The 27,203-nt window shown below is 34.0% G+C and overlaps 1 protein-coding gene across 1 annotated transcript in view; it reads right to left on the bottom strand.

Annotated features, from left to right (window-relative positions):
- SPATA17 (spermatogenesis associated 17) overlaps positions 1-27,203 on the bottom strand; it is a 92,479-nt gene that overhangs the window by 42,685 nt on the left and 22,591 nt on the right. Inside the window, exon 6 of the mRNA XM_074864855.1 lies at positions 13,183-13,306. Coding sequence (XP_074720956.1) covers positions 13,183-13,306 — 124 coding nt within the window. The remainder of the gene's footprint in view (positions 1-13,182; positions 13,307-27,203) is intronic.

The raw sequence follows: 27,203 nt of genomic DNA, 5'->3' as shown, positions 1-27,203 counted from the left end.
AATATTTGCTAGAGATGGGATTGCTGAATCAACACTGACCAGTGCACTTCATCATAATTATCAGGACATACTACTGCCAGGGGATTTATAAAAATCCCACTCAGCAAATAATTGCCCTGCTGTTAGGAGATAGTCGGAGTGTTAACACACTGTCACAGTCCAGCGTTTAGTAAGATATTCAACATTCAATTACTCTTGCTGAGAACTAAAAGGAAACATGATCATTTCTCAGCTACTGCAGTTATGCTTCCACATGAATTCCAGTGAACAATCTTGTTAATCCCCGGATATAGTTTCTCTAGGAGGTAAAAGAAATACCTTAAAACATTAATGATTCACAAGGAAAAAACATGTTTATATGATGCTGCAACCATGTCTGTAAAAGAAAAGGTATTTAAAACTTTCAAATAACTACCTTACAATAGGCTGTCAAAATATTCCATATGTAGTGAAAATAAAAGGATAATATTTTTACGATGAAATTTATTGGGGAAGAAGCCATCTATAAAAATTCTGTAAATGCTGTTCTAGCAACAAGTATAATAAAACTGTGTCCATTAACTCAAATTTGAAACATCAAAATATTTAAACCACATTAGAATGTATTCTACTAGGAATCATCTGTGATTTTTTAACTACTAAGAACACATTTTTATATTAAAAATTAAGAAATATAGTGTAAACTTTATTTGGATATTGGAAAAATAATGTAGTGTGGTTCAACATTCCAATGGGAGATAAAATTTCCTTACCATGGATACAATAGGAAAAATGTCACCCAGTTTTATAAACATAAGTTCAGTTCTCATTGAGCTAATGCTACTCCTTAGACCTGATCCTGTAATCTTTATAATATACTCTTGGGAATTTCATCTAAATAAGAATTGGAGGACCTAGCCTGTTATTGTACCTAAGGTATTTTAGCTTTGTTTGAGACACTGCTTTTATGCAGAGACTGAAGAATTCATAAATGAGTGATGAGTAGCATATATTCTTTCAAGTGGGATTAATTACCTGTCTTCTGCTTAATATATATTCTGTTTAGACATAATAATAGAAGCATTAATTATTGTTATTCTGCCTTCAGATTATAAAGTCCTTTTCATCTGTGAAATGTTTGCTTGATATCAAAATAATAGTGCAATCACATTTTAAATGCGCTTTTATAAGTAAACCAGGCTTCAATTTTATGGACTATACAATGAGGTGTTAAGGAAACATTCAAGTCCGGTATCCTGGCCACAGACCATAAAATCAACCTCTAAACCTGCACAGGCACTAAGTTCAATTGCAGGAAACAAAACTGTAATTGAGTCTCCAAACAGGTACCAACCGCTTGGGTATTTAGGCAACAAGACAAAAGAGAAACAAACTCTTAGTATAATGCATGGATCATTTTGGCAAAATATCCAAACACAGCAGTCCAGGAAATGCAGAGACATCCCAAAAATGTATCCACCTTTCATTGATTCTCTCTCTGACTGAGGCTTACTCTGTCAAATCTAATTCTTACACAAGCTCTTGATGACTTGACTAGATCAGGGATAATAACTTGAATGAGCAAGTGATGGCATGGGAAACAATACTTCTTATGATGAAGACACTAACCAGAGACATAGCATTCAAAGTTCTCTTACGGAATTCTCATTTGACTTCTAACTGATTCCAAAACAAGCAGAAAAATATCTTTTAACTTGCTTAATGACTTTATTTTAAAAATTGCGTTGGGAAATTCCATTACTGTTACCATTTTTTCTTTAAGAAGTTCTGGGGTGAGGATGGGATCATATACAAATTCTAGGAATCTCTGTAAACCAATCTGCTTCTATGACCACCCTGTATAAATGGGAATTAAAGAGCTTAGTCTGAAGAATAATCTCTGAAGGTGATTTTGTTCTTCCATGTCTCAGTAACTGCATGTGAACACACAGGCAGTATTTCCTTACTTCACAGGGTTATTTTGAAGCCAAAATTATTTATGCTTGTGAGAAGTTTTCAGAGCCTTAAAACACTTATTTAAACGTGTGATATTATTTACAACTTTGAAATTAAAATTCCATATACTGCCATTGTCATAATGGAAAAGATCAGCTTTGTAAAAAAAACCTCAACTCAAAATTCACTCCTTTTCTCACTGGATTGAGAAAAATCCTTGGATCCATTTAGTATCTTTACCTACAACAATGTATCAGAAGACAGAAGCAGCTCTTCTTAACAGATAGAGATGGAAATCATATGGAAATTTCCCTTGTTAACGAAATAACTGCTAAATAGAGAATTCATTCACTTCTCCAAAAATACCTATGTGCAACTAAACAATGTAACATTTTATCACTTTTCACTGTTTCTTGCATCTGTTGTGTTGTGCTCACATGTGAATCTTCCCTCACAGACATATATTCTGACAGATTTATTAAACAATTTGCTGTAGTAAACCTATAGGATTAGACAATGACCAAAAACTGGAAAAGTGGCAGTGTGTTTAACAAAGCAGTCCCCAATGAGATCAATAAACAATGAGGTGAAGGTTTAATGAACGGTCATAGTACTGTATACAGGAAAGAATAAAGAAGAAGGAATAGAATCATGTTAGTCAGATTCATAAAGGTAGTCAGAAATAACTAGAAAAGAGTGACGTAACAAGAAAAAATGAAAAGATGAAGATTTTATTAAAAGATTGTTGAAACAGAAAAACTGGAAGTAAATAAAACAATAGATGGGGGAAGATATACAGTTTTCATCCTGGCCATTGCAGGACAGATACAATTCCTAAATTAACAGCATATATTAGATACTAAACAAAAGCATTGAATATTGAATAAACTGTGCGAGTTAATGAAAGGACTTGACCATTATACTATTCACTTGCCTAAGAGCTGAAAAACAAAAGAATTGGTGTGTACATCACTCATCTTGAAGTCTCATTAAAGCAAGGATACCATCAGTGCCACTTCTTAATCAACAGGAAGGTTTGCTGTTGAGAAATGTACGGTATTTTATCTTCATGACTTCTCCCATGCCATTCTTAACCTTCCTCTTCTTATGCACTTATCTCTTATTTAGCATGTACTTCTTCTGATATAATAGTTTCAAAAATTACCTGAGCAAGGCCATACATCACATCAAACTTGTGTAAACACCAGATGGACTACTACACATCAACCAAATTTATGCCAGTAACAATTTCAGGAATGTCAGTGGAGTTCCGCTCTGTGCAAGTGTGTGTGAATGTGGCTCTGTGTGTGAGCTATTTAGTTGATATTTGCAATACATTGTAATTTCCTTGCAATATAGATTCTTTCTTAAGTGTGTGTCCCACACCATACACAAAGACAGCATTCAATATATAACTCACTGTTATCAGTTTTCTGACCCTGCAGTAATCCAACCCTTTTGCCACCCCAATTGACAGTAATACACAAAATGTGGTCATGTTTTTCTAAGATCTCAGCATGTACACTTTTGATAGATCACACAGCTTGTCCTTTAAACTCTGCCATTAATCCTACCCACAGGAGTTGAGCAAGAAGTTTGTTGTCTAGAAAAAATCCACACAGATAGATGTTATGCAATTCAGATGCTGAAAAAGACAGTTTAAGTACAGGGACCTTCTAGCTAGTGGATTTTTAAATGACTGATGCTAGATGCAGAGATGCTAAATGTTGTAATACATGGTAGATACAGATGCCACTAAGCTATAATAACATATGCTTAGTATGAGTGACATGGCTAGTAACAAGCTATTTAGAAGAAGCTCTGAGAAATATTGCCATGTCTACATGGATATGCCTTTAAAAAATGAGCATGCATAGGAACAAACACAAAACAGCACTCAAACTTTACATCTTATTGTGTGTTAAGCTCTTTCTAATGACAGATGATTTTTCAGTGTAAACTCTTTCTCATTTCTTTGCACAGTTATCTAGTTATCAAACAAAATGAAATTATTTTATAATAAGAAGCCTTTAGGAAAAAGAGTTTGCAGTACTGTCACAGAACATGCTTAGAATTATTTTTTTTTTTCTATTTTTAAGTTCATTCACTCACTATCTTTAAAAAATAGGATGAGAATTTCTTGCTTTCTGGGAAGTGTGGCAAAGGGAGAAATTATTGATTTCTGTTGGAAGCACTTTCACTTACCATTTCTGCTAGAATGAGACTTATGAGAAGTGAATGGGAAGGAAGTACTGTTCACTGACACTGGGGAGAAATACATCTGAAATGGTGCATAGCCATCTATTTCTTATAGGAGGCAGGTTATGGTGTCAGCAGATAGCACTCCTCCATCCTTTTCCCATTGCTCCCTAACCTACAGCTACCCTTTTCTGGACATGAAGATCACCACACTTGCCATCTTAGTTTTGGCTTTGATTGTACTTGCCCTCTCTAGGAAGACAGCCACCCCTTCTCAGAGAAAAAGAAAGGCTGATTGAAAAGGATATGAGCAAAACTGGAAAATCTACAGAAGTTATAAACTTTATCACTAAATGGTTTTGCCAGAGTGTACACCAAATGGATTCTGGAGGTATATGTTAGTTTCCAGCACCTGCCTTCTTTTTATCTCCCCATGATATTGTGTTGAGTAGCAGAATTACAGTCCTGAGTGTTCCCAGGATGGGTAATCCCAAAGGGCAAGAGCTGGACTCAAATTCTAAGAGAACTAAAGGTTTTTGAGTGTGTGGGAAAATCACTTAAAGGTCATTTTTGGAATTCAGACCTAGTGGAACAAACTTTCTAGTCATAAACATTTTTCTTTGCTCATGCACAATGTCTTCCAGAATCACAAACAGCTCAGTTACTGGCTGCTTTCAGTTACCTTACTTTGTCCTTCCTTTTGACAGAGACATTAAGCAACATTAACTGAGATTCCTTCCAAGTGAACTGAGATTGTGTGTATAGTGCCCCATGAGGCACAAGAGTTGAATGATTTTCCTATAGCGAATACCTGTGAATAGACTGATATATCTGGCTTCCAATGTGGAAGCGAATACATGAAGAAGGCTTGCTGATCAAACACACCTATCACAAGTACTGTAAGAAGGATTTAATGTAAATTGAGAATCCTTTGGAAATGGTATTTTATAAAAACAGAACACTGTAGCATGAAGTGCTTTATATACTTATGCTATTTAAATGTAGCTGCAAGCCTGCCTGAGAGCTAGGAAAGCTCACTCCTCTTTAATTTAAATAGGATTTTTTATGGTACAAGCTTTGGAAAGTACTCAGAAATATCTGACTTCTTGGCAGAGAAGTGATGAGTGGATATTAAACACCCACGGATAGGTGGGGATGTTCAGTGATTGGGGCACCTACATTAAAAAAAAATTAACCATTTTAGTTCATCTTCGGGAAGTATTAGCACTTATAATGAATGATAATTTCATCCCCTGAATGTTTTAGAGACAGGATAATAAAATTACAACAGTAAAGAGGGAGGAAATAAAATGTAAAAGGTAAGAGCTAATTCATTCTTCATGCTAGCTCAGTCCTTGGCCTTTCCTGAACAGACACTGCCAATGGTAACAAATTATGTATAATCATTTTGTGATGTGGACTGTTCACTCGGGACCAAGCTCAAATGACCAAACTTGCAGCCTTGTCTCTTAAACTGTAGATCTGAAGATCAAAGGCCAGAGCTTTATCCACTGAGTCCTCACCTTTATAAGAATAAAACTGCCAGGTGTCCAGAGACAGAGTGGGTGTCAAACAGTGTCATTTTAGACCAATTGTTTTTCAAGTTCTTACAGGACAGCACATTAGGTTAGAAGCATATTAATCAGTTGTGTCTTCTGAATATTCATTAGCCTGCTCCAGGAAGGATTTTGTGGCTTTTTTTTTCCTCCTCACTTAGAACATTTACACCTGATATAAGTGAAGTAACTTCAATAGAATTAACTACTTATTTCCAATAGTGTAAAAAGGGGACACACAGAGCCAGTGTAATATTTATGAATTGCCATCTCTGTTGACAGGAAAAATGTAGTAAAAATATATCTTAGCATTGAATAGAATTTGAATTTTAAATATTTTACTCTATGAACTGACAAACATAAAATAATGACTGATAACTACTGATAAAAATGACCATTTTGAGTTCTACAATAACTACAGAAAATCAAAATGAAACTGGTCTGAAAAATAACAGCTGAAAAGTAACCTTGGGGCATGTTTTTGCTACCTTTATACACAAAAGCCCTAATCCAGAGTCCACAGACGTTTGCTAAATGACTCCCATTACCCTAAAGTGGAACTGCTTATGGAGTATGGGTGTTACACAGAGAGAGTAAGAATGGAAAAACTCACTTCTCGTTGCTGAAATTAGAACTTTTCACCGTTAACTCACTTGGTGCTAACATCTCCTTATTCCTCACAGAACATTATTCTTAAGGTGTTTTTTTTAAAAATTGTTTTCTATAGTACTAAACTATTAAAGAGCTACTGTCTGACGTTTATGTCTCCCTGAAAACGCTTATCTCAGTCAAGACTAGTTCCATTAAAAATACTTCCTCAGTTTATAACACCAGCTATTATATCCCTACAAGTAATCCCTTCCAATGTATTAGTTCAGTGGGAATAAATATGGACAAATACCAGCCACATGTCTAAACATATTAGCCTTGACTGAACAGATAGTGACACACTCGAGCCAGCACTGAAAACTGAAGGAACTATTGCAATCCAAAAAGATAACTAATGTCTTGTTACTGGCAGTTACTAAAAGAAATGTCATAGATTTTTGTAACTTTTACAACAAAAAGGGCCTATTATTACACATGGGCTTTGTTCTTCTCTTGCAGCTCTAAATTACATAGGAGCTTATGAGCAGTATCTGTTAACAAACTGCCAAAGGATATCAGGAGAAATTGTTACCCTGCTAAAGAGAGCTGAAAAGTGAGAATTTACTGTTGCTTGGAGTGGAAGAGGCAATCCACAGAACCTCACCAAATTGTGGAGAAAGAATAAGGCACTTTGCAGTTGCATATTCTCCTGTGACAGAATACCAGAGATAGTATATGCTGTGAAATGAGCATGCTGTAAAACAATACTGAAAGGAAAATGAGAGAACTTGGTCTTCCAAGGAAGCACAATTTGAGAGCTAGTATTGTGGGCCTAGATCTCTTATCACACTCTCTCCATTTAAGTTATTCCTTCTCTGAGTATTAAGAGAGGCAGGAATTAGAGGAATACAGAGGCAAAAAGTGAACACCTTAATAATCCAAAAATGGAAAGCTCTACAACAAAAAACTACAAGTCCTTCACTACCAATTGCTGGAAACTGGGACAGTATTCTTGGCATGTTATTATATTGTCCCATTGCCCCATTTTATTCCTCTTCGCTAGGCACATGCTGTTGGCCACTGTTAAAGATGGGATGCTGGGACAGAGGAGCCTTCAGTTTGATTCAGTCACATCTTCTAACTGATCAGAGCCCAACAGAAACAAGATTCTGTACAAAAATCAAGAGCATGCATACACATACAATTGCATGATTAATTTATCTCAAGGTCTCAATAGTTAAAGCATTCAGATAGAACAGAAGATCCCACAGAACGGAGGACCGGTATTAGCTCATCTAATCTCAGCATGATTTATCACAGAGCAGGAAGTCCAGGTTTGGAAATGAGGATGGGACTGAGTCCACCAATCAGAGCAACAATAAACTTAAGTGATGCATGCATAACATCATGTTCTCAATAATGCCAAAATACACTTTGTAATTGTGTGACAAAGCTCTCAAGCTTTTGTAGACATTGTATCACAAAGAACTTTGGCTTTCTGGACTACTTGTACATTCATTTTCTCTGAAAAAATGTAAATGTGGTTTATCTGTTTAGAAACAGAAGTAAGTTGGAAAAAATAATTTAAATTCTCCTTTACCTCACCCAGTACTTTTTGCTATATAGAGAGTAAAGGGAAAAGATCTGTTGTTCTGCTGATTCTCCAATTCTTTTCTCAGTGACAGAAGAATCTGTAATAGCAAAATGCTTTTTCAGCTGTGGCGCTCTGAAGACTGTTTCCATAAGAATCTTTTCCTGATCTCAATGACTTTACAAGACACTCACTACTCTGCTCCTTCCACCACTTCTCCTGCTCTGGTTCCTTTCAGTTACCCCTGACTTCTGTTCCCCACCACAATGTGGACTTGAAGGTCCTCCGCCTGGTTAGCAACAGTAGTGCTAGCAGCAGCTGGTGCATTTGCTCCCACTCACAGACTCACCTCAGCATTGCTGGTTGCTCTGTCAGCAGATACCTAAACAATACAGGTCTGCATCCTATCTTGATACTGGATCTTTGGATTTAGTCTATACCTAATTCTAATCATCATTGTAAGACAAAGACCAACTGCAAAACTTCTTGGAAGTTTGGAAATAGCTAACGACAGGAATCACGTAAGCACGTTCCAACAAATGTGGGCTCTTCATACCTACTTCTACAAAGTGCTGTCAATGCATTCAGTGATTCTGTCTTTCATTAACTTTAAAGGCTGCTTGTCAGCACTTTGCAAAGGATGCCCCTTACTACAAATGTCAGCCTTGCGAATATGACAAAGAGCAGATGTAAGAATCTATTCAATTACAGTGAATTTTGTTAATACAGAAAGGGGAACTACAGGGATATAAAAGGATAATCTACACAGGTAAACATGTTTAGAATAGAAAATCACGTTTAATAAGTAGTTTATTTATTAATGACAACTAAAAAAAAGGATCATTATCACTGTGGCAGAAATAGCATATAGATTATGGACTAATAAGAAAAACTTACTATAAGTTTCATGTCTCAATAAGAAATTACAATACAGTTCATGATAAAACAGATAAAAACAATGAAAAAATACATCTGCACTGTTATTTGTATTGTTACCAGTAAGAAATGACAGGAAATATTTTTAACAAAGGCAATAGTTTGTCAGATATGTACTGCAATTTTTATCATGTTCATCATGAAGTCAGAATTTATCAGACTGTTAAGGTAAAAACAGATAAGGAAAACAATGTTTTATATATATATATAAAATTTTAAAATCTGAAATATAGAGAATCTTATTTTTAAAATGGAATTTAGTTTGGAAGAGCCACAGTTGCCACCTCACAGATTTATTTCTTGCTGTATTTTACACTAGGAATCTCTTGCAACAAGCAACCAGTAGGTGGAGACAACATAACTTATCACATGATAAGAAGGACATGGACTTGACTGTTGGAGTTTTTTTCATAATTATGGGAATCATGTAGGAGAAATTTCCTTCAAACAAACAAAGCTCATGTGTCTAAGATGTTACTTCACTAGTTATTGATACTACTGTCATATACATCAAGTTGATTCAAAACAGTATTTCATAACCACAAGTTTTAGAGCTCATGATTTATTTCTCCAGACATTATTTGGCAACTAACTTAATTTAAATCATACAAAAATTTACTTTTTTTTTTCAAGCCCACTCTTACATGTACAAATAGTGTTATATTTGCGCTGCATGGATATTACTGGTACTACAGAAGAAAATATGTAGTGGGTTTTTAGTAAAGTAAAAAACTGTGTTTTGAAGTTGGCAGGATGCATAACATTGTACTTTCACAGAAAGAATTATTAATATTAAGAATTATTAATAAATTATAATAAATTATAATTTAATTATAAATTATTAATAATAGCAAATTAACATTACTACTGTTAGTAATTATTGATTACGCAAATATCCTAACTTGTTTAACTTTCTTTTCTTTAAACATCTTTGCCAAAATATTAACATTCTTTTATTTAAATGAACTGCTTAGTTCTTACATGGATTAAAATATTTGTAAAAATGCAATGTATTTCTACAAATAGCAATGGGATAGTCATATTTGGGTAAGTTTCTATGGCACAATACACTCAGTCAACTGTTCGTAAAAAATTAGTAAAATTGTATAGTATAATATGATATATTTTTTATTATCCAATGATCTCCCTGAATGTCAGTTTCATAGCAATGGTACTCGATACACACACCCCCCCCCCCCAAAAGGTGGGGAATGCAGACAAAATAACTTAAATGTAGGTTTGCCTATATAGTAATTTGTAGGCAGATCAAACTCCTTGTTCCAGAGTTTAAAGCATGCCCGCACTTATTCTGCCCATATTTTGAGCTGACCAGGAACTGTGTAACTGCATTAATACTTGAGCTAGTACAATGTGGCTCTCAACAGGGCTAATTAGTTTGGGTTCAGCCCCATGTTATAGCTCCAGATTGGCTTGGAAAGTAATCAAAGCAAGCTCACATCTGTCTCTATAAGACTATGTATAGCCATGGTACCAGCAAGAACAAATAATCCATACTAATTTAGAGTTTGATATCCATTTCTTCTTCTTTTTTTTTTTCTTTATAAAGGTAACAGTTTATGGAAGAAATAAATGCTTGAATAGCAAGTTAATTCATGAAAAAACATGTTAACTTCATCATAGGTCATGCTATTATATACATACTGGACACCCCTGTACATTCATGACATAGGTCATGCTATTATATACATACTGGACACCCCTGTACATTCATGACACTAGCATTCTTAAGTTTTACTTTTTGAAATGTGAAACAATGCTAGCTACTAGGAATGGGCACAACCTTTTATATATATATATATATATATATATATATATAAAATCTGTGGAATAAGAAGAGCAAATACTGCAGTTAATAAAGGATTCATAGACTTTAAGGCCAGAAAGGATCACGGTATCATCTGCTATCTTGTGCAATGCTGCAACGTTTGATCATCTCCCTGTTTAACCCATAACACACTTCTGAGATGGGTTTCTGCGCTTCAGCTTCTATGGAGTGGAGAATGGAACTTCACATGCCTTTCTTTACTAAAATTGAGGAGCAACAATGCCTTAATTCCTTTCTGTCAATAAGTAAACACCCTTTTCTCACCCTTTTTGCCTGTAGTAAAACAAAAAGATTCAAACTTATAGGATATGCTTGAAACAAGTATTGCAAATAAAGATTTTGCAATGTTGTCCATATAATCTGCCTGAACATCTGCAGCCTTGATGCATGAGATGGCATGAGGAGATTGTAGCAAACTTCAGCAGATCATCTCTACAGCTTACTGGGCTTTAGTTAATACATGACTCCACAATAAATCCAGCTCATCAACCTCCTATTTTCATTTGCTATGCTCCCTGTTTACAAATGATACTTTTTCCTTAACTCACTTAAAAGGTTGACTTTTGCTGCCTTTTTCTACTGAGACATGCATGGGCCTTCTTGGTAATCCAATTAACTATTCTTTGAAGATAGCATGACACAGCTGTAGTCACATCAGTAGACCAGGCGTACAGAGAGTAAAATGTCAGACACAGAGCATCAAACCAGTACAATCTGCACTGAAATATTTTGCCCTGTAACTTAGCAAGATATCAAATTCTATAACTGTGCAATTGTGGAATACAGACTTTGATTGCAAGTAGTTTACTTCCTATATATCTTTGCTGATTTTCAGGTTATCTGTAGGTGTTGCATTGATTTACACTCATTCATGTTTCAAAATACTATATGCAAAGGAAGATGGTTCTTGGAGAACAGTTCTGTGATAAAGGAAAAATTTTGTGGGCTCTGAGTCTCTGTATTCACAAATCATCTCAGCAAGCAAAACCAAGCATATTTTTGTTCTGCAAAACACTGCTAGCTAAATTTTAATTCTGTAAAATTAGAAACCCAAATTCATCAGAACGTAATAGTTACTGCTGCCCTCTACCAGCAGTCCTCCATGGGGACAGATGAAATAAGGCACTACTTGCCATTCCTTAAAAATGTGCTACAGCTTGCTAAGCCAGTATCGTCAGAAGTGAACTAAATTTACTAAAATCTTTTTAGACCACAGGTCACTCAATGTCTCTAATCAGATATTTTCTGTACTTCAGGTAAACATATTAATGTTTATGCATTTTTTTACATAAATTGTTCTGTTCAAAACAAGAATTCCCAATTTTCTACAGTTTAAAACAACATAAAAACACTCTGGAGATATTTCTTAATATTCTAGATCTACACCTGGACAAATCAATTATTGTGAGCTAATTGCAGTTATTAACTAGTTCCTCTGTCTAAAAGTCACTCAGAAAACTTTTAATGCTATTTTTTACTAATATTTTACTATGCTACTTTTTTTGCAAATAACATTACTTAAATTCGATTTACAAATTGAGTCTTCATAACTGCTATCCAGTTAATTAAACTATATTTCTGTTTGATAGATCACAATGGATTCCTAAACAGAGGGAAAGATTAAATATTCCGTCACTAAGTGTCATAGTATTTTTCCTGTGTTCTTTAGGATTAACAGTTCTTACACACAGATTGTAATTAACAACCTATGAAAAGCAAGGACTTAGTTCATGCTAGCATACTCTGACTGCACATTAATTCCTTATTCATATGAAGAACAACCAGTCACCAAACATTTATAGGCACAAAATCTTTTTTTTTACAAAAGTTCACAAAAGGGGACTAAAAAAGACAAACCTGCAAGCTTACACAAACTATATCAATTTTGTACAAGATATATCTACTGCCATATTTACCTGTCTGTAAAGCACCTTACATAAGAAAGTTTGAAAAAATATACCACTTTTATCAATACAAATCAAATTAATCAGTAAACATTTAAAATTTATGAGACATTTCTGTGTGAAAACAATCATGCTAAATAAGCTGATTCAGGCAGTTCTAGGAAAAGCTTTAGCTGAAAACCTGCATTTACAATCTATCCTAAAAACAAGCAGAACACAGCACCAATCCAAACATTAGCTCAATTAAAAAAGGAGGAAAAAAATGAAATCCCTTCTCAGCTTAATAACTTGTTAGTTCTTGACAAGTGCAACAACACAACAATAGGCCAGTCAAAATGAGTTTTTAAAGCGAGGTTATGCCCTTCATGTTGTGTTATCACAGTGGCAGATCAAACTGCTGACTTGGACTCTTTCTGCCAGCAGTGCTGATGCTGCCTCTATGAAGCTGCTGTCACGTAATAGTCATGGTACCTGCTCTTGCCTATAGAAAAGCACTAAATTGAACTCGAAGTAGTGTCTTTGTGATATCTTTTCAACAAGTCATGTCCCATTCAGCCTGCTAGTTTATCTCTGTCAGGCTGGGGGCCCAAGTGGTTTGCATGAGCTGTCAGGGACAGGTATACCAACCTGCTCAGTGCTAAGGAGGTAATGCATCTTTCGGGCTTGGTATTTCTCTTCCTTTTCTTTCTTTTCTAGGTATTTTCTTTTCTCTTCATTTTCCTTCATTTCTTTGTAGTCTTGGAGTTCACTCCTGTAATAAAATAAGTCTGCTAATTATATTACAACAATAAAAGACATGTTAATGTTTTATTTTACTTTAACTCTTTTATCGCTTCACAGTGTTCTGCTATTATGTACTAGCAGTATACTGACACCACTGGAATGCAAAATTACAGTTCATTCAGTTCCACAGCAGCGGGATCCTACATGGATATAACTGTGAAGAAATGGGATTAAAATGATAAAAACTATGAACAGTATATTAGTTCATATTGCTTACTCTTTTGAAGAATATGTCAAAATACATATTTTTATAGATTGATAAAATAGCATTCATAGATGTCCTTTTTCATCTTTAAGAGTCATTTTAGTTTTAATTTCTCTAAGCAGAAGTTATTAGAATTTAGTGATTTTTCTTCAAATGGTTTCAAAATGAAAGTTGTTCGCTTACGTTTCACCTAGTGCCTTGTAACACCTCCTTCTGATCTGCAAACAGGGGAGACATTATGAAATGAGAGAGGATAGTAGACACAGGATAAGAGCTGACATTCACTCCTAGATCCTTGAGCCTTTTGTAAGGTTGAGAATGTAGGCATAGAGAAGAACCAGATGTAAAACTTTTATGCATACGATGTTCCTTAAGAGGAGTTTCCATAGCATTAGGCTTCTCACACAGGCCACTTTCTACTCTGGTCAGATAGCAATGGTACAGGCCACCACATGAAACAAGAACATGCGTGACAGAAGTTTGCAAACACATACTGTCATCTAAATGGGTGGGTCTGTGTATTCAATAGGTTGTAGAAAATTCCTTCATTGTAAAAGAAATAAGGAACTGTACCTAATACCAGCTCTCGAAAATGGAGAAAATTCATGATTTTAACTGAACCTTTAGAGGAAAACTTCAACAGAAAATGGACGTAGGTTTCCTCTTCAATGGCTTTTTCTCATAGAGCCAGGCTTGTCATAAATTATGCAAACAGTGGAGTGAATTAATGTTCTATAAGAAAAGAAATTCTGTGCTATTGTGCACCGTGCACGTGTATGGAATTTTTCTGACCCAGTTAAAAAAGGTTAGTTTGATTAACATTTGTTATTTTTGTTATTAAGAAATGGCTAGTTCAAATTAACCTGTGTGCCAAAGACACCAAGCCTATTCAGTCAAGCATTTAGATTGTTTAAAAGTTAATTAAGTGAGTAAATTCCAGTCTTTATTTTTTTTTAAGCATGTGTGTATATGATAAAATAAAAAGCAAAGAAAAATATACTATTCACATATCTGTAAAATTCAAATATTCCCACAAAACAGATTATTTAGAGAGGTCCACATTAATAGTCTCAGTTGTTTCAATGAGTACCAAATAAGACACTCTGTGACAAGGGTCAAATCCTGTCAAAATATGCATATGAATAAATTTGCTGATATGACTAATCCCATGGGAAAGTCTTATTGCTCCTGAAAGTGTTTTTAAGATTGTGACTCAGACTTATTCTTAATATTTTAATTATTATAATGTTAAATTAGTTCATCAAAATATGTGAAAGAGCAATAATTGCTTTATAAATATGAGCATAATGAAATCACATTCTTAAATACAAGTTGCAATGTAGAATTTGTATTTGTTTCATGCTATCTTTAAACTTTTTATCAACTAAAATAAGTAAAATATTAAGTAATTAAACATGTTTTATTTCAAATATAAAAGAAAAAATAGAATGAAGAGGAAATCATTTAAAGACCGGAAAAGATGTATAGGTCTGTTTCAATCTCTGGAAATATTTTTTGTTGCAGTTTACTGTTAAAGGGTGCTAATACAATATTTCATACAAGGTTACTTATGAAGCACACTGACGTTTAAAAATCACCATGCTATGCTTTTGCAGCAGTGTAATTTTTTCCAACATAAGATTAAATTGCAAAATAAATGAATTACTTAGAGTGGCATGGCCCCCATTTTGCCACCCTTCTCTTGAAAATTGCTTATTAATATGAAAAAAGAAGTTGGAAAATAGCCTGTTTTACTTTATGCATAACGTTTCGGGGCCTCAAAGCCTGCAGAGCCGGACTAGCTGCACATTTTAGATTGTGTTGGCAAGCGGGGACGATGACCTTTCTGACCTGCATCTCAAGGCTATTATTAATCGCTAAGTAACCTGGTAAAGCCAAACAAATTTGTTTCCATCGAAAGGATCTCTATCTGTGTCTGAGAATTTGTGCTGTACCAAACAAACCTCATTAACTGTGTCCATTTTTGACAAAGAACTAGGAGTTGGAGAGATTGGCGACCTTTCTTTGTCCTTAAGGTAGAGATTTCAGCGTCACTGCATGTAGGTACATAAGCATTTTTACTTGGAAACTCTTTGTTCTATATCAGTCAATCATAAACAAATGAATAATAGACAATGCATATAGTATCAACTTTGTTCTTTTATTTTATGCCACTTTACCTTCAATATCAGAGTGTATGATCCATGTTTTATATGTTTAATACTATTTCTTGTTCCTTTTTGATTACGGAGTCCTCTATTCAGCTTTAGTACTGCTATCTACAAGTGATGCAATGTCAATCAACGTATTATTACAGTTTATTCATGTTCTTATATACTCATGTACTTCTTCCCAACAGTGGATATGTAAGGTTTGTTATTTAGAACACAACTGGTCATGAAAACCCCAAAATAATGATAAAAATATAAATTTGCATTACAGATGTAATGATAATGGAATGCAAAATGTCTCCCATTATCGTTAATCTGAATTTACCAGATTACTTTGAATGAATGATTAATAATCATTATTTGCTGAAATTAAGTGAAGAAAATACTTGTTGAAGTTCAATGTAATTCATGATCTTTTTAGACAGTACTGTCATCCAAATCAAGATCCTTCCTGATTATCACACATCCTCATCAATGCTGTACCATAATCCATTTAAAAGTTTGAGATTTTTTTAAGACATTACAAATAATTTTCAACATACTTTTACAGCCTACACATTTTGCCAGTTGTGCTAAAATATTTCTATCATGCATTATACTGCTCTGTACAGTTGTACAGAACATGCACACAATTCTGTCTCAGGGATAATAGCTCCCAAGATGATTCTCTCCTGAGAGGCAGTACAAAATAAGGGGTATGTAGTAGTCCAAACTGCTTGACTGGAAAGCATAGAGTTTTAGCATAAATATAGATTTATTCTAAAGCTATTGGAACCTGAAATTTTCATCTCTTTTACTATACTTTCATGAATTTGAATAGGAGCAACAAAAGCAAAGAATCTAAAAGTAGTTTGATATGAATATACTATTTCGCACATTAGCAGATTAATACCAACAGGTTATGCACTGCGCAGGGGGTTTCACTGTCACCATACAGAAAAATGCATATAAGCATAAATGATGCTGAAGACATAAACTTAGACTTCCAAATAGAGTTAGACTTCCAGGTATCTTACACATAAATGTGTTTCTTGAGAAGTTTCATGCTCATGACCTTCTACATGTATGCCTGCCCAAAGAAAATAAATCCAAATTTCATTAAAGTCAATTGAAAATTCATTGAAATGAAATTATTTATTGATTAAACCCTTATATTTACTGCCAGCGTTCTCTTTGTTCATGTATACCTTAAGTATCTATGAAGCAACACAACAATTGAGCAATAGTAAGCAATTTTTTCTTGGGACTATATGATATTATGAATACTAGCTATGATGCATGCTACTCTGTGGTCTCGACACATTTGCTTCAAGACGAACCTTTCATGGTTCAGTGTGAAGTTTTTTGGCTTGCATGTTTAAAGCTTCAGCAAATTTTTTGAGAGAAAAAGAGTTCTGTAAATGTAAAATATGTTTTAGATTCATTATTAATCTTGGTTTATTTTTATAAATGATCTGTCTGTTGCATGTCTCATAGTTGGAATAGCACTGCTTATTAAACTGTTATAAGTGAAAAAGCAGGTAATTTTTTTTAGCACATCATCTTTTCATTATCTTAAAGCTTATCTCAGCATATTAACAGTGTCTACTGCATCTTGTACAAACCTGGCTTAGTCCAATCAGAGTTTCTCCCACATACATTTTTATGGAATATCTTTGCAGAGGAAATATGTGTAAATTTGACAAATGTAGTGTCTTATCACGATCTGAAAATTATTCAACAAATCGGAAGAATATCAATGTTTATTAGTGCAAGTTTAGGATGCATTATTTTGTTAACACAAAGTGTGTTTTCCTTGTGATAGGGAATGTTTTGTGTGATTCAAAATAGGCATAGGATTATCAGTGTATGTGCTCAAAGCCCACAATTAAAAATAATCTTGTGTAATAGATCTGTAAAGTAGATATTGATCTGTTAATGATAAAATTATTTGCTTTATATAGTTTGAAAATAAAACATTTTCATATGACAAGGTAACTTATTGTTATTCTGATACTTCATTATGCAGTAGGCAGTGGTGTTGGTTCCAGCTATGAGATGCAAATTCAGTTGACAGTGCTCCTGCTGTCTGTATAAAGGTTAAAAATACACATATAATATTGTTCCTGGCACTTTGGGAAAGGTCTTCCAGTGATGATTTCAGCAATATACAGATTTTCATAATTCTGCATAGAACTGCATCATTTTACAAATTCATACTGACCTACATTTATTGAACTTTATCAAACTATTGCATTCTGTTTGCATTTTCACTGGCATTCTGTGGTCCTTTGACCAGATAACCATAAAATTACAATATTAACTAAAGGAAAGGACATCTGAGAAAATCAATAATTAGTATAGTTGCCTAGAGTACCCAGAAAGAGTATGAAGTTATAGTGATTTTAAGCAGTTCAGACCCCAAATCATAAAATTCCTGCAACATAGGCAGTAGGCAACCTTAGCATAAAAGGAGATAACCTAAATTGATTTTACCTCCCCGACTATATATCATCCTCCCTGCTCAAATAGAGAATATGGAAGTGAAAATGAAATTAGTGGGACAATACTTTTGTTACACCACTGCATGCCACTTGATTTCACATTACAGTGGTGTAGGTGAAAATGGAATATGACCTGCCATGATAATATCGTTTGACTTAATCTATTATATTTGGGAAAAAATGAAATATATATATAGAGTAGCCTAGGATGTAAAAATAGTTTAGAGAGCTCTGTACTTTAAAGGCAAAGTTTTAACAGAACACACATACTACATACTTAATGTTAGCTATGTATCATCAGAGAGCTTGAACATCCTCAACCTTCTGATATTTTGAATGAACCCACTCAAATTTACTGAGCAGAATAGAACAGCTCTGTAACCCCCTTACTCCTCCTGACCATGACGTATACACCTGTGTGTATCCTGACAGAATCACTTGACCAAAATATTTGATCTCAAGTTGCAGTGAGACAGATGCTCGAAGAAGCAGTCAATTATTACTGGTACAAGGTATCTTACTGCCTAGGAGACCTATCACAAATGGGTGTCCAAAATTCTTACTAATTTTAAATATGAATGTTTACATCAATCTATTCAAGGACTTAATCATGACACTCTCCTCAAAATCTGGAGGAATGGTACTGCTCTGTTACTGCAGTGCAGTGAACAGAAAAGTAATATGACTCCTTAGGATGAAAAAAAAAATAAATAAAGCTAATGTGTAGGCATGCAAAAACACTCTATAGTTTCTATTATTATTAATTTTACAGAAAGAAATTCGTAACACCTGAAAATCCCCTTATTATTTGTGCCTAGTAGAACATACTGTGCCCATGTTTCCTTAATCACATAGTGTTCACTGCCAATGGATCTAAAAGTGACATACCAGTTCCACTGTCAAGGTCCACAATGTGATCAATACACTACTCAGGAAATGTGATGCACATAGCAGTGAAGGGCATACAGTGAATGAATACCTTGTGCAGATCAGGAGATCAGGACACAGCATGTACCAGGTGATAGGAAAGAACAGACTGATGTATCCTTCTTATCCTTTCAATTTCCACTGCTGCACAGTTACTCAAGAGAGAGCAACAGCTTTTCTAAATACTGACTGCAGAGCCAGTTTATAACTAAAAAGTGAGTATTTTCCCTAACTCATTATACAAAATCTTCTAATTAAGGTTTCAGTAACATCTCATACAGAATTTTTTCTCACATCTATTTAAAATCTTTTTTTTTTCTGGTAATATATAATCTTTTCAAATTATTCTGTTTTCTGTAAACGTGCAAATTTATTAGTCCAGATGTTCTTCCCTGTGTGTATAGGTCCTTAAGCTGAATTTACTTCATACTCATTGGCAGCACAAAATGCTGCGAAGTTAAAAATAATTTTTATAAAAGGTCCGATTTAAACGATGATGTTTTGTTAGCTTAACTACTTTGATTTTAATTAAACTGTAAAATGCACCCATTATGGATGTGACATAAGAGTAACTACAACTCTGAACCTTCTGTTGGCTGAGGAACTGGATCCAAGTATACTGGTGCAACTTTATTTATGCTCGGGTCTATACTAATAATTTCTAGCACAGTGTCAGTGCTAAGCTGCTAAGAGAGTAGTCATGTTTTTAATTTTTCCAGCAACATATAAAAGAGGATGTCTAACCACAGCCAAATACCACTGAAAGTTTTCTAGTGAATGTCATGTGAAAGTATCTGTTATCTTTTGGCACTGCAATTCCCAGAAGACTATATATGCTACCATCTGCGCAGTAATAACTAGAGGAAGGCACACTGCTATGTTTTGCTACAGTTAAGCTGTTCCCAGTACTAGAATGAACTCATTTAAGCTAACTGTTATCTCTCTGCTGCAGTGCAGGACAATGTAGACATATCTGTATTCCTTTTACTTTAAAATATGGTACTTGGCAACATTTACAATATTCAACATTATGTGATCTAGAAAGCAAACATGATGTTACAACTTCTAAAGGTCATCAGCTAAGTTGATTTTCCTTCTCAGGGTATTATGAAACAATTTGACTGATGTCTACTCCCTAACTCACATTTTTCACTTACTTTCATATAAAGGTCTGCAAATAAAGGTCTGCATATAAAGGTTTGCACATAAAATAGTATACTTTGTTCACATTAAACAGGTTTTACAATGGCAAGGCAGGGGGAGCTTTCATGTATTGACCCATTACATATAGCAGAGCAGTAATGCCAAATCTCACAATTTCATAGTGATTTTCACAGTACCTGATGGTTTTCTCAAATTCCATATTCATGGAATGGTGTTATCACTTGAGCACCTATGATGTCATTTTTAATGACACATAAAACATTATGAAAGACACAGCAAATGAGTGTATTTTTTATATAGCAAATGCAAGTATTTTGAGAGAGATCTGATGCATCTGATCATACTGTAGTGTTTCTTGCAAGTATGATTTCACAGCAGTGGCTAATTGCCATACTGAAATTATAAACTAGATCCCAATTTTCAGAAGTGCTAGGAAATCTTATCTCTTACTGTCTTGAAAACATTGATGTACTCAACACCTCAAAAACTTGGGCATTTTTTAGTATGGCATACAAGAAATTACACTCAGAATTAAAGTCTATTCTCTGAAATTTGAGTTCTACCATACAAACCAGACTACATCTATTTACAGATTTAGGTATCCATTTATTCATGCCTAAAGAGTACATTCAACATTTTGATTCTATTTTTTATACTTAAGTATATTCTTTCTGATCTGAGTACTAGATCTCTTCTTGAGTAGCCAAGCACAATGTTAGATGGTGGTGAGGCTTCCCACCACCACGTACAAGTAGGCTAATGAGTGCTGCATCACTTTGGGTGTCATGCAAGCTGAAAGATCAAATTAGTTTGTTAGATGAGGCTTTAAACATTTTGCTATCAGCTAGTTAATTGGACAAGAACAGAATAGCCTACTTGGAGAAAAGAGATGGAAAATGTTGCTTTCTTGAAATACTTTGTCCTGTTGATTTGGTTTGAAGGTAATAGGAACGATGAAGTTCAAGGTAAAACATTGGGATTTAGCTTCACTGTCAATGATAAACAATTTAATGGATTCATGTAATTATCCCTACAAGGTGAAGAGTCTGAAGAATTTGAAAGGGGGATAATAAGTAAAAGTTTTGCACGGCTTAAAATCATGCTCACAGTTTGGATTTATGGATTTTAAAGGGGGTATTCTGAGAAGGATTCATCGAGATGAAGTTCTATGGTACTGTGATGAAAAGGTATATAAACCAATGCATAAACTGACAATACATAAGACAGAAAAAAAAAAATATTTTTTTAATGTCTTATGCATAATAACTGTGCTGAGTTCTGATGCTGATAGTATTTTAAAGGATGTTTTAAAGTCTGTCCAAAATGGTCACAAAAATTGTTTTAAGCAGAGAGACATCTTGCAATAACCTCCATTGTTTATGTTTAGCACAAAGAATACTAAAAGGTGGCTGAATTAATGTATGGATTCTGAATATTAAAGGAGTTTTCAGTCTAGTAGAGGAGGATATAACAAGAAGCAATGGTTCAAAGATAAAATGAAACTATTTCAATGGGGAAATATGGGATATACTTTGAACACCAAAGGTAATTAACTCCTGGAGTAGAACAAAAAAGGTATTCCCTATCTTTTGATGTTCTTGAATCAAGACTAGATTGTTCAGCCAAAGATTAATGGGCTTTTTATAGATATTGTTATAAATTTCTTATTGACAGATATGATACTAGCGATAGATTTGAAGTCAGACTAGACCATCTGATTCAGAATAACATTCTGAGCATCACTAGAACAAAAATAACAACACTTTTTTGTTATTCCTCATTACTGTTCTAGACTGAAAAATAGAAGACAATTATTTTTTCCATTTTCTTCTCTGAGTACTAAATAGAACTAACTGCTCTTAGATAACAGAAGAGTCTATTTATAATGATCTAGAAAATCCAAAAATAATTAACTGAGACTATTCTTTTTTTTTTAAATCCCTTATTTTCATTTCAGACATTTTTCTTTTAAATAAAAAAAAAAGTAATTATGAGAGACTGTATACTGCTTTGCATTTCATGCAATTCTATGGTACTTCATGGGATATTATAGGGTATGCCAGTATAAAGGGAAGAACCATAATTTTCTACGATAAAATATCTGAAATGTCAAAGAAAGATCAATAAGCTTTTATATCTTCAGTCAAAAATCAGATAATGAACTTGCAAATATGCAATACATAGATACCACACTTCTAATAAAAAAACACAGCTGTGGTATGGCTCTTTGTAAAGGTCTTCACCACTATAATCTCCACTTCTCCCACATAAATCAGAAATTAAAAAGGCAGTCTAGCCTCAAAAGCCTTCCATTGGGTAAGGCAGTGCCGAAGAACACCTTACTTAGCTTGGTTTTTCTTAATATTCCTGCTATCTCTGACCATTTTGATAAATTGTGAGGTAGACTACTTATTTAATAAGGAGTTATGAAGTATGTGAGCAGCTAATGGCAATTTTCTAGTTGTACTGAGACACAGTATCTTACATTATGATGAAAAAAACTTGCGGTGTTAAATGGACTGTTGTGCATTAATTAAAAAAAACACATTGACAGTTATGTCTTTTGATTTTATTTTCTTTCTTTGGAGAACTCAAAAATCAGCTACATTCCAGAACATTCTGGAAAAGCTGTATGTGTAAATTAAGTACTCACTGATGTATCCTATCACATCGGGGCTGGAATATCTGGATCACATACAGCAAGCTGTTATGTAATTGTTTGTATACAAATTGCTTCTACAAATAAAAGAAATATCTAATGTTCTAATGTAATACATAAATTCATGCATTTAAATTTTATGCTTCATTATTAAACTGAAAATTGCACACCAGAAAGAACCATCACCTTATTTTAATGACAAAAGAACTGCTTTAAGTGTGTTGAGTAAATAGTACATAAAATTTGTCATACTTCTAATGACCTAAACAGCTGAAAAGACTAATTCTCAAAAAGGTACATGAAAAATATTTATATATTTTTTCACGAGTTTTTAGTCTTCAAGTGCTAGAGCTCTTCCCTTATAACCTAGTATAGCCTGTATATAGATGGCCTGTCATGTCTCTACAATTAGATAAAACCAGAACTGCTATAATTTAATCAGTTACAACCTGAAAATTATATTTTGAAAATCAAGTTTATTAATATGTAATCTTTAGGTAATCATATTTATCCTCCTAATTTACACAATATTTATGATACTCTACATGTCCTTGAAATAGGGAACAGGGACACTACACTATGAAAAAGTGGCCTAGCTGCTGGAGTTCATAAATTTTGTTCAGCTTTGGATGAGTTCAAAGAATTGCCATGTAAGAAAAGCCTTACAGAGGGAATTTATCTGATTATGGCAGTAATAATTACCCAGCTGTTTATTGCAGATAGAGAAATAATTCATGTAGGCAATAGGCCGTGGTGGCAATGACACTCCGCATTTAGTAAATATGCAAACTGTTCACTTCTAATTAACCAAGCTAGAGGATGCCCTTATTAAATGTATAAACTAAAAGTGCCTTCCTGACAAGTGATGAATTGTTACATTGCACAAACTCTTGCCACAGAATTACTGAAGTGAACTTGGGGCTTAACTTCATTAAGAGATCTTGTGGGATAGTTAAATGAGGATGGACAGCATAACAAGACCTACCTGACAGTCAATGATATGTTAGAGCTTAATGAAACTGTACCTCTTCCCCTTTTCTACATATTTTACAGTGAAGATCCTACTTCAGACAAAATGTTAAGTTTGTGAAGTCTGTCTAGATAAGGCAATATAAAATACTAAGATTAGTCAGTCTTTGTCCGCAAAAAATGTTTTATGAGCTGTCAGTAACTCTAAAAGACCTATTTCAAAATAAAAAATCTAATCCAAACACTACAGTACCTTTAAATCTCAGAGGTATAAAACTGTTATTCTACAATACTATGTTGTCACACCTGTTTTATTCTACCTTCTACCAAAAATAATCAGCTACGCCACAAACTATTTGGTCCAATGAGTAATGCAAGTATCTCAAATTTCTTTCTACACACTCAGATTAAAAATTTTCTGTTGGATACAAGTGAAATAATGCTTAATATTTAATCTGTTACTCCTAATGGTGTGTTTAGTACTATACAAAAATACATGAGAAAATACAGTCTTCATATTTTTAAAGACTACGATCTAACCAGTTACCTATGTCACCTATGTTATTCATGTTTATCTGCAAAACTTGATCGATATTACACAGAACTAGCTAAAAACACCACTTGCTCAAGAGAAATGTGGATAGAATAAGGCACATGAGGTATGTCTAGCTGAATCTGTATTGGAAATTCAGCTTACAGTGTAATGATGATGGTTCCTACCTTAACCTCCCTGCATTCACAAAGTGCTTTCCTATGCAATTAAACCAGGGTATTGCCTGCTTTATAGCTTTAGCCAGTTCATTTCAATTTCTTGATCAAACTAAAAAGACGAAAAGTCCATCTAAAATGTCTTGTTTTACAAAATATATTATTAAAAGCCTATAGGTATTATAAAAGCATATATGTAAATGAAACTGTGTTATTATGTATAAAAGTAGGCAAAAAGACCTAAAAATGGACTGACTTGTCAAAGAGGGTTTTTATGCTCGGAATCTGTGAAGAAAGCTGGATTTATGGACAACATATTTAAGAAGGAACAATCATCACAAAAATGACTGTAGAGAATATTTTAACCAGATATGAGTCTCTTTAAAATGTATCATTTTAAAGCTTTTCTCTGGTCTAATTCCCACTTAAGTTAATATGACCATTTTAATATTGTTCAATGGAAACTAGGTCAAATCTCAGAGAAGAATCAAATAACTCATTTCTATACCTTACTCATCCTAACATCAGGTTTGCAGTTATGGAAGTACTCTGGGATCCTCAGTGGATTACAGTTCTCAGTTTCCTACAAGAAGTAGTAGTTATACCTAAAATCCTCAGGAAAAGGCATAGACATCTCAAATTATGTGCCCTACCACTTAAAATTAATATTTAAATAAAAGAAAGCATATTTGGCACTTGCCTTTATTTCTTTGGCTCCCAAAGAAAGCTGACAGGATAAGTTTACATTCAGAAAATTCTAATTACAGGTAAATAAGTTAAAAAGCCTAATGCATTTCCTCTAGATATCTTTGAAGACAAGGAAAAGAAGATGGGCTGAAGATAAATTAGTTAATTAAACATCAAGTGAAAGACAACATTACAAAAATGAGTTTTTTATTGTTGCAAGAATTCCAAGGAGCTGTCTGAAAGGCTTTGGCACTAATTGAAAATAGACTACAGAATCAATTGCTTCTGCAGTCAATGAGGAGGAACATTTTAATTGAATTATAAGACAATATATACATTCTTCAAAACACTTTGACACTTGAGAAAATGGCCAGCACCTGGACTTATCTTTATCAGAAAGGCACAGACAGATGGAGGCTGAGCAAGTTCTCCTCATATTACTATTCAACAGATGATTTATTTCAAGCCCACTTCACGGAAAATAGCAATACCTCAAAAGTTTTAAGAAGCAAAGTACTTGTTATGTTAAAAGTAAACAGACCTTAGTAATGGTCTAGTAATCAAGAATAAGATAGATACTCTTAATTTTTTCAGTACTACATGCTCAGGCAGAAATTGCAGAAAAGCCAAACATTGGATTAGATCACCAGCAATGTGTAACAGTACTGTATTTCACTGTTGATTAAGATTATAAAAAATCAGACTGCACAAAGGATTTGTGAATAGACATATTGCCAAGGAAGTGTTTTTTATCACTTTGCATTATCTATTTCCCTGACATTTCTTCAAGACCAAAAATCGTTAATGATGACTGTGATACTAAATCTGCTGATAGACCAGCTAGTCAAACTCGGATGAAAGTTGCACTCTTCAGGGCCACTCTCAAGGCTTTTTCACTACTAAAGCTAACAACAACAGAAAGAAGAATTTAGTGTCAATCCTCTAACTGTGTGAAATTTATCATTTATAATCATCACACTGTTTACGTACACTATAATGCTTGCTAAAGCTAGACTTGGGTCTTGGTTTGCTACTGTTAAGTCAGTGTTTATTCAAGGGCCAAGAAAGCTAAACTACCTGCCTTGATTACACAAGAACCCCAGTGCCAGTACTTTGCCCCTGCTTTGTTAGTTTTCTGATACTGCTATCTTACTGAGTTCTGTGCCTAGGGAAAAATTTAAATGGTGCCATTCATCAGTAAATGAAGCACTACATCCCAAAATCTTATCTCTAGTTGCACACCTGACATATAGCAAAGTTGCTTTGCTGTAGTTTAAAGGCCAGTGTGTAGATAACCTTAGTCAAAGTACTGCAAGTTAATCACACAGTTGGGCAACTGACATCATCCATAAATTCTTCTGATATAATGGCACCAGCATGCTAATTTATGTGAAGTGATGTCCATTTGCTTATCATGGATTAGAAACTGTTTCACATTAAACAAAATTCTAATGCATCATATGGAGTTATAGCCTATGCTAATTGTTTTTGGCATATTTCCCCTTGTAACCATTTTGCCAGCTCTTAAAGATGTTAAATGCACCTTTAAGAATGCTTCAAAACAAGCTATTCTCCCTTAAAATTAAATACACTAACTTCACTGTGAAGTAATGCAATTTTTTTAATGCATGTATTTATATATGCAACCACTCAACTAATCCATATACAGATAGAATACAGTATGTGTTGGTATTTATTTAAGTACAAATGGATGCTATAGATGAAGATTTATTACTAAAATGTAAACAACAAACTTCTGGAAAATAAATATTTAAGAACATATTTCCTGCTTGGTTGGTTTCAAACTTCCTAAATCTTGCAGGCAAAATAGAATTCAGGACTAATGAATTCATTTCACTGTTACACTGAAGCTAAACTGTACAAATGTCAAG

Source organism: Strix uralensis, chromosome 3 (genome assembly GCF_047716275.1).
Source record: "Strix uralensis isolate ZFMK-TIS-50842 chromosome 3, bStrUra1, whole genome shotgun sequence".
Lineage (NCBI taxonomy): Eukaryota > Metazoa > Chordata > Aves > Strigiformes > Strigidae > Strix > Strix uralensis.
The sequence above is the reverse complement of the archived record's forward strand: the minus strand, read 5'-3'. Positions and strand labels throughout refer to the sequence as shown.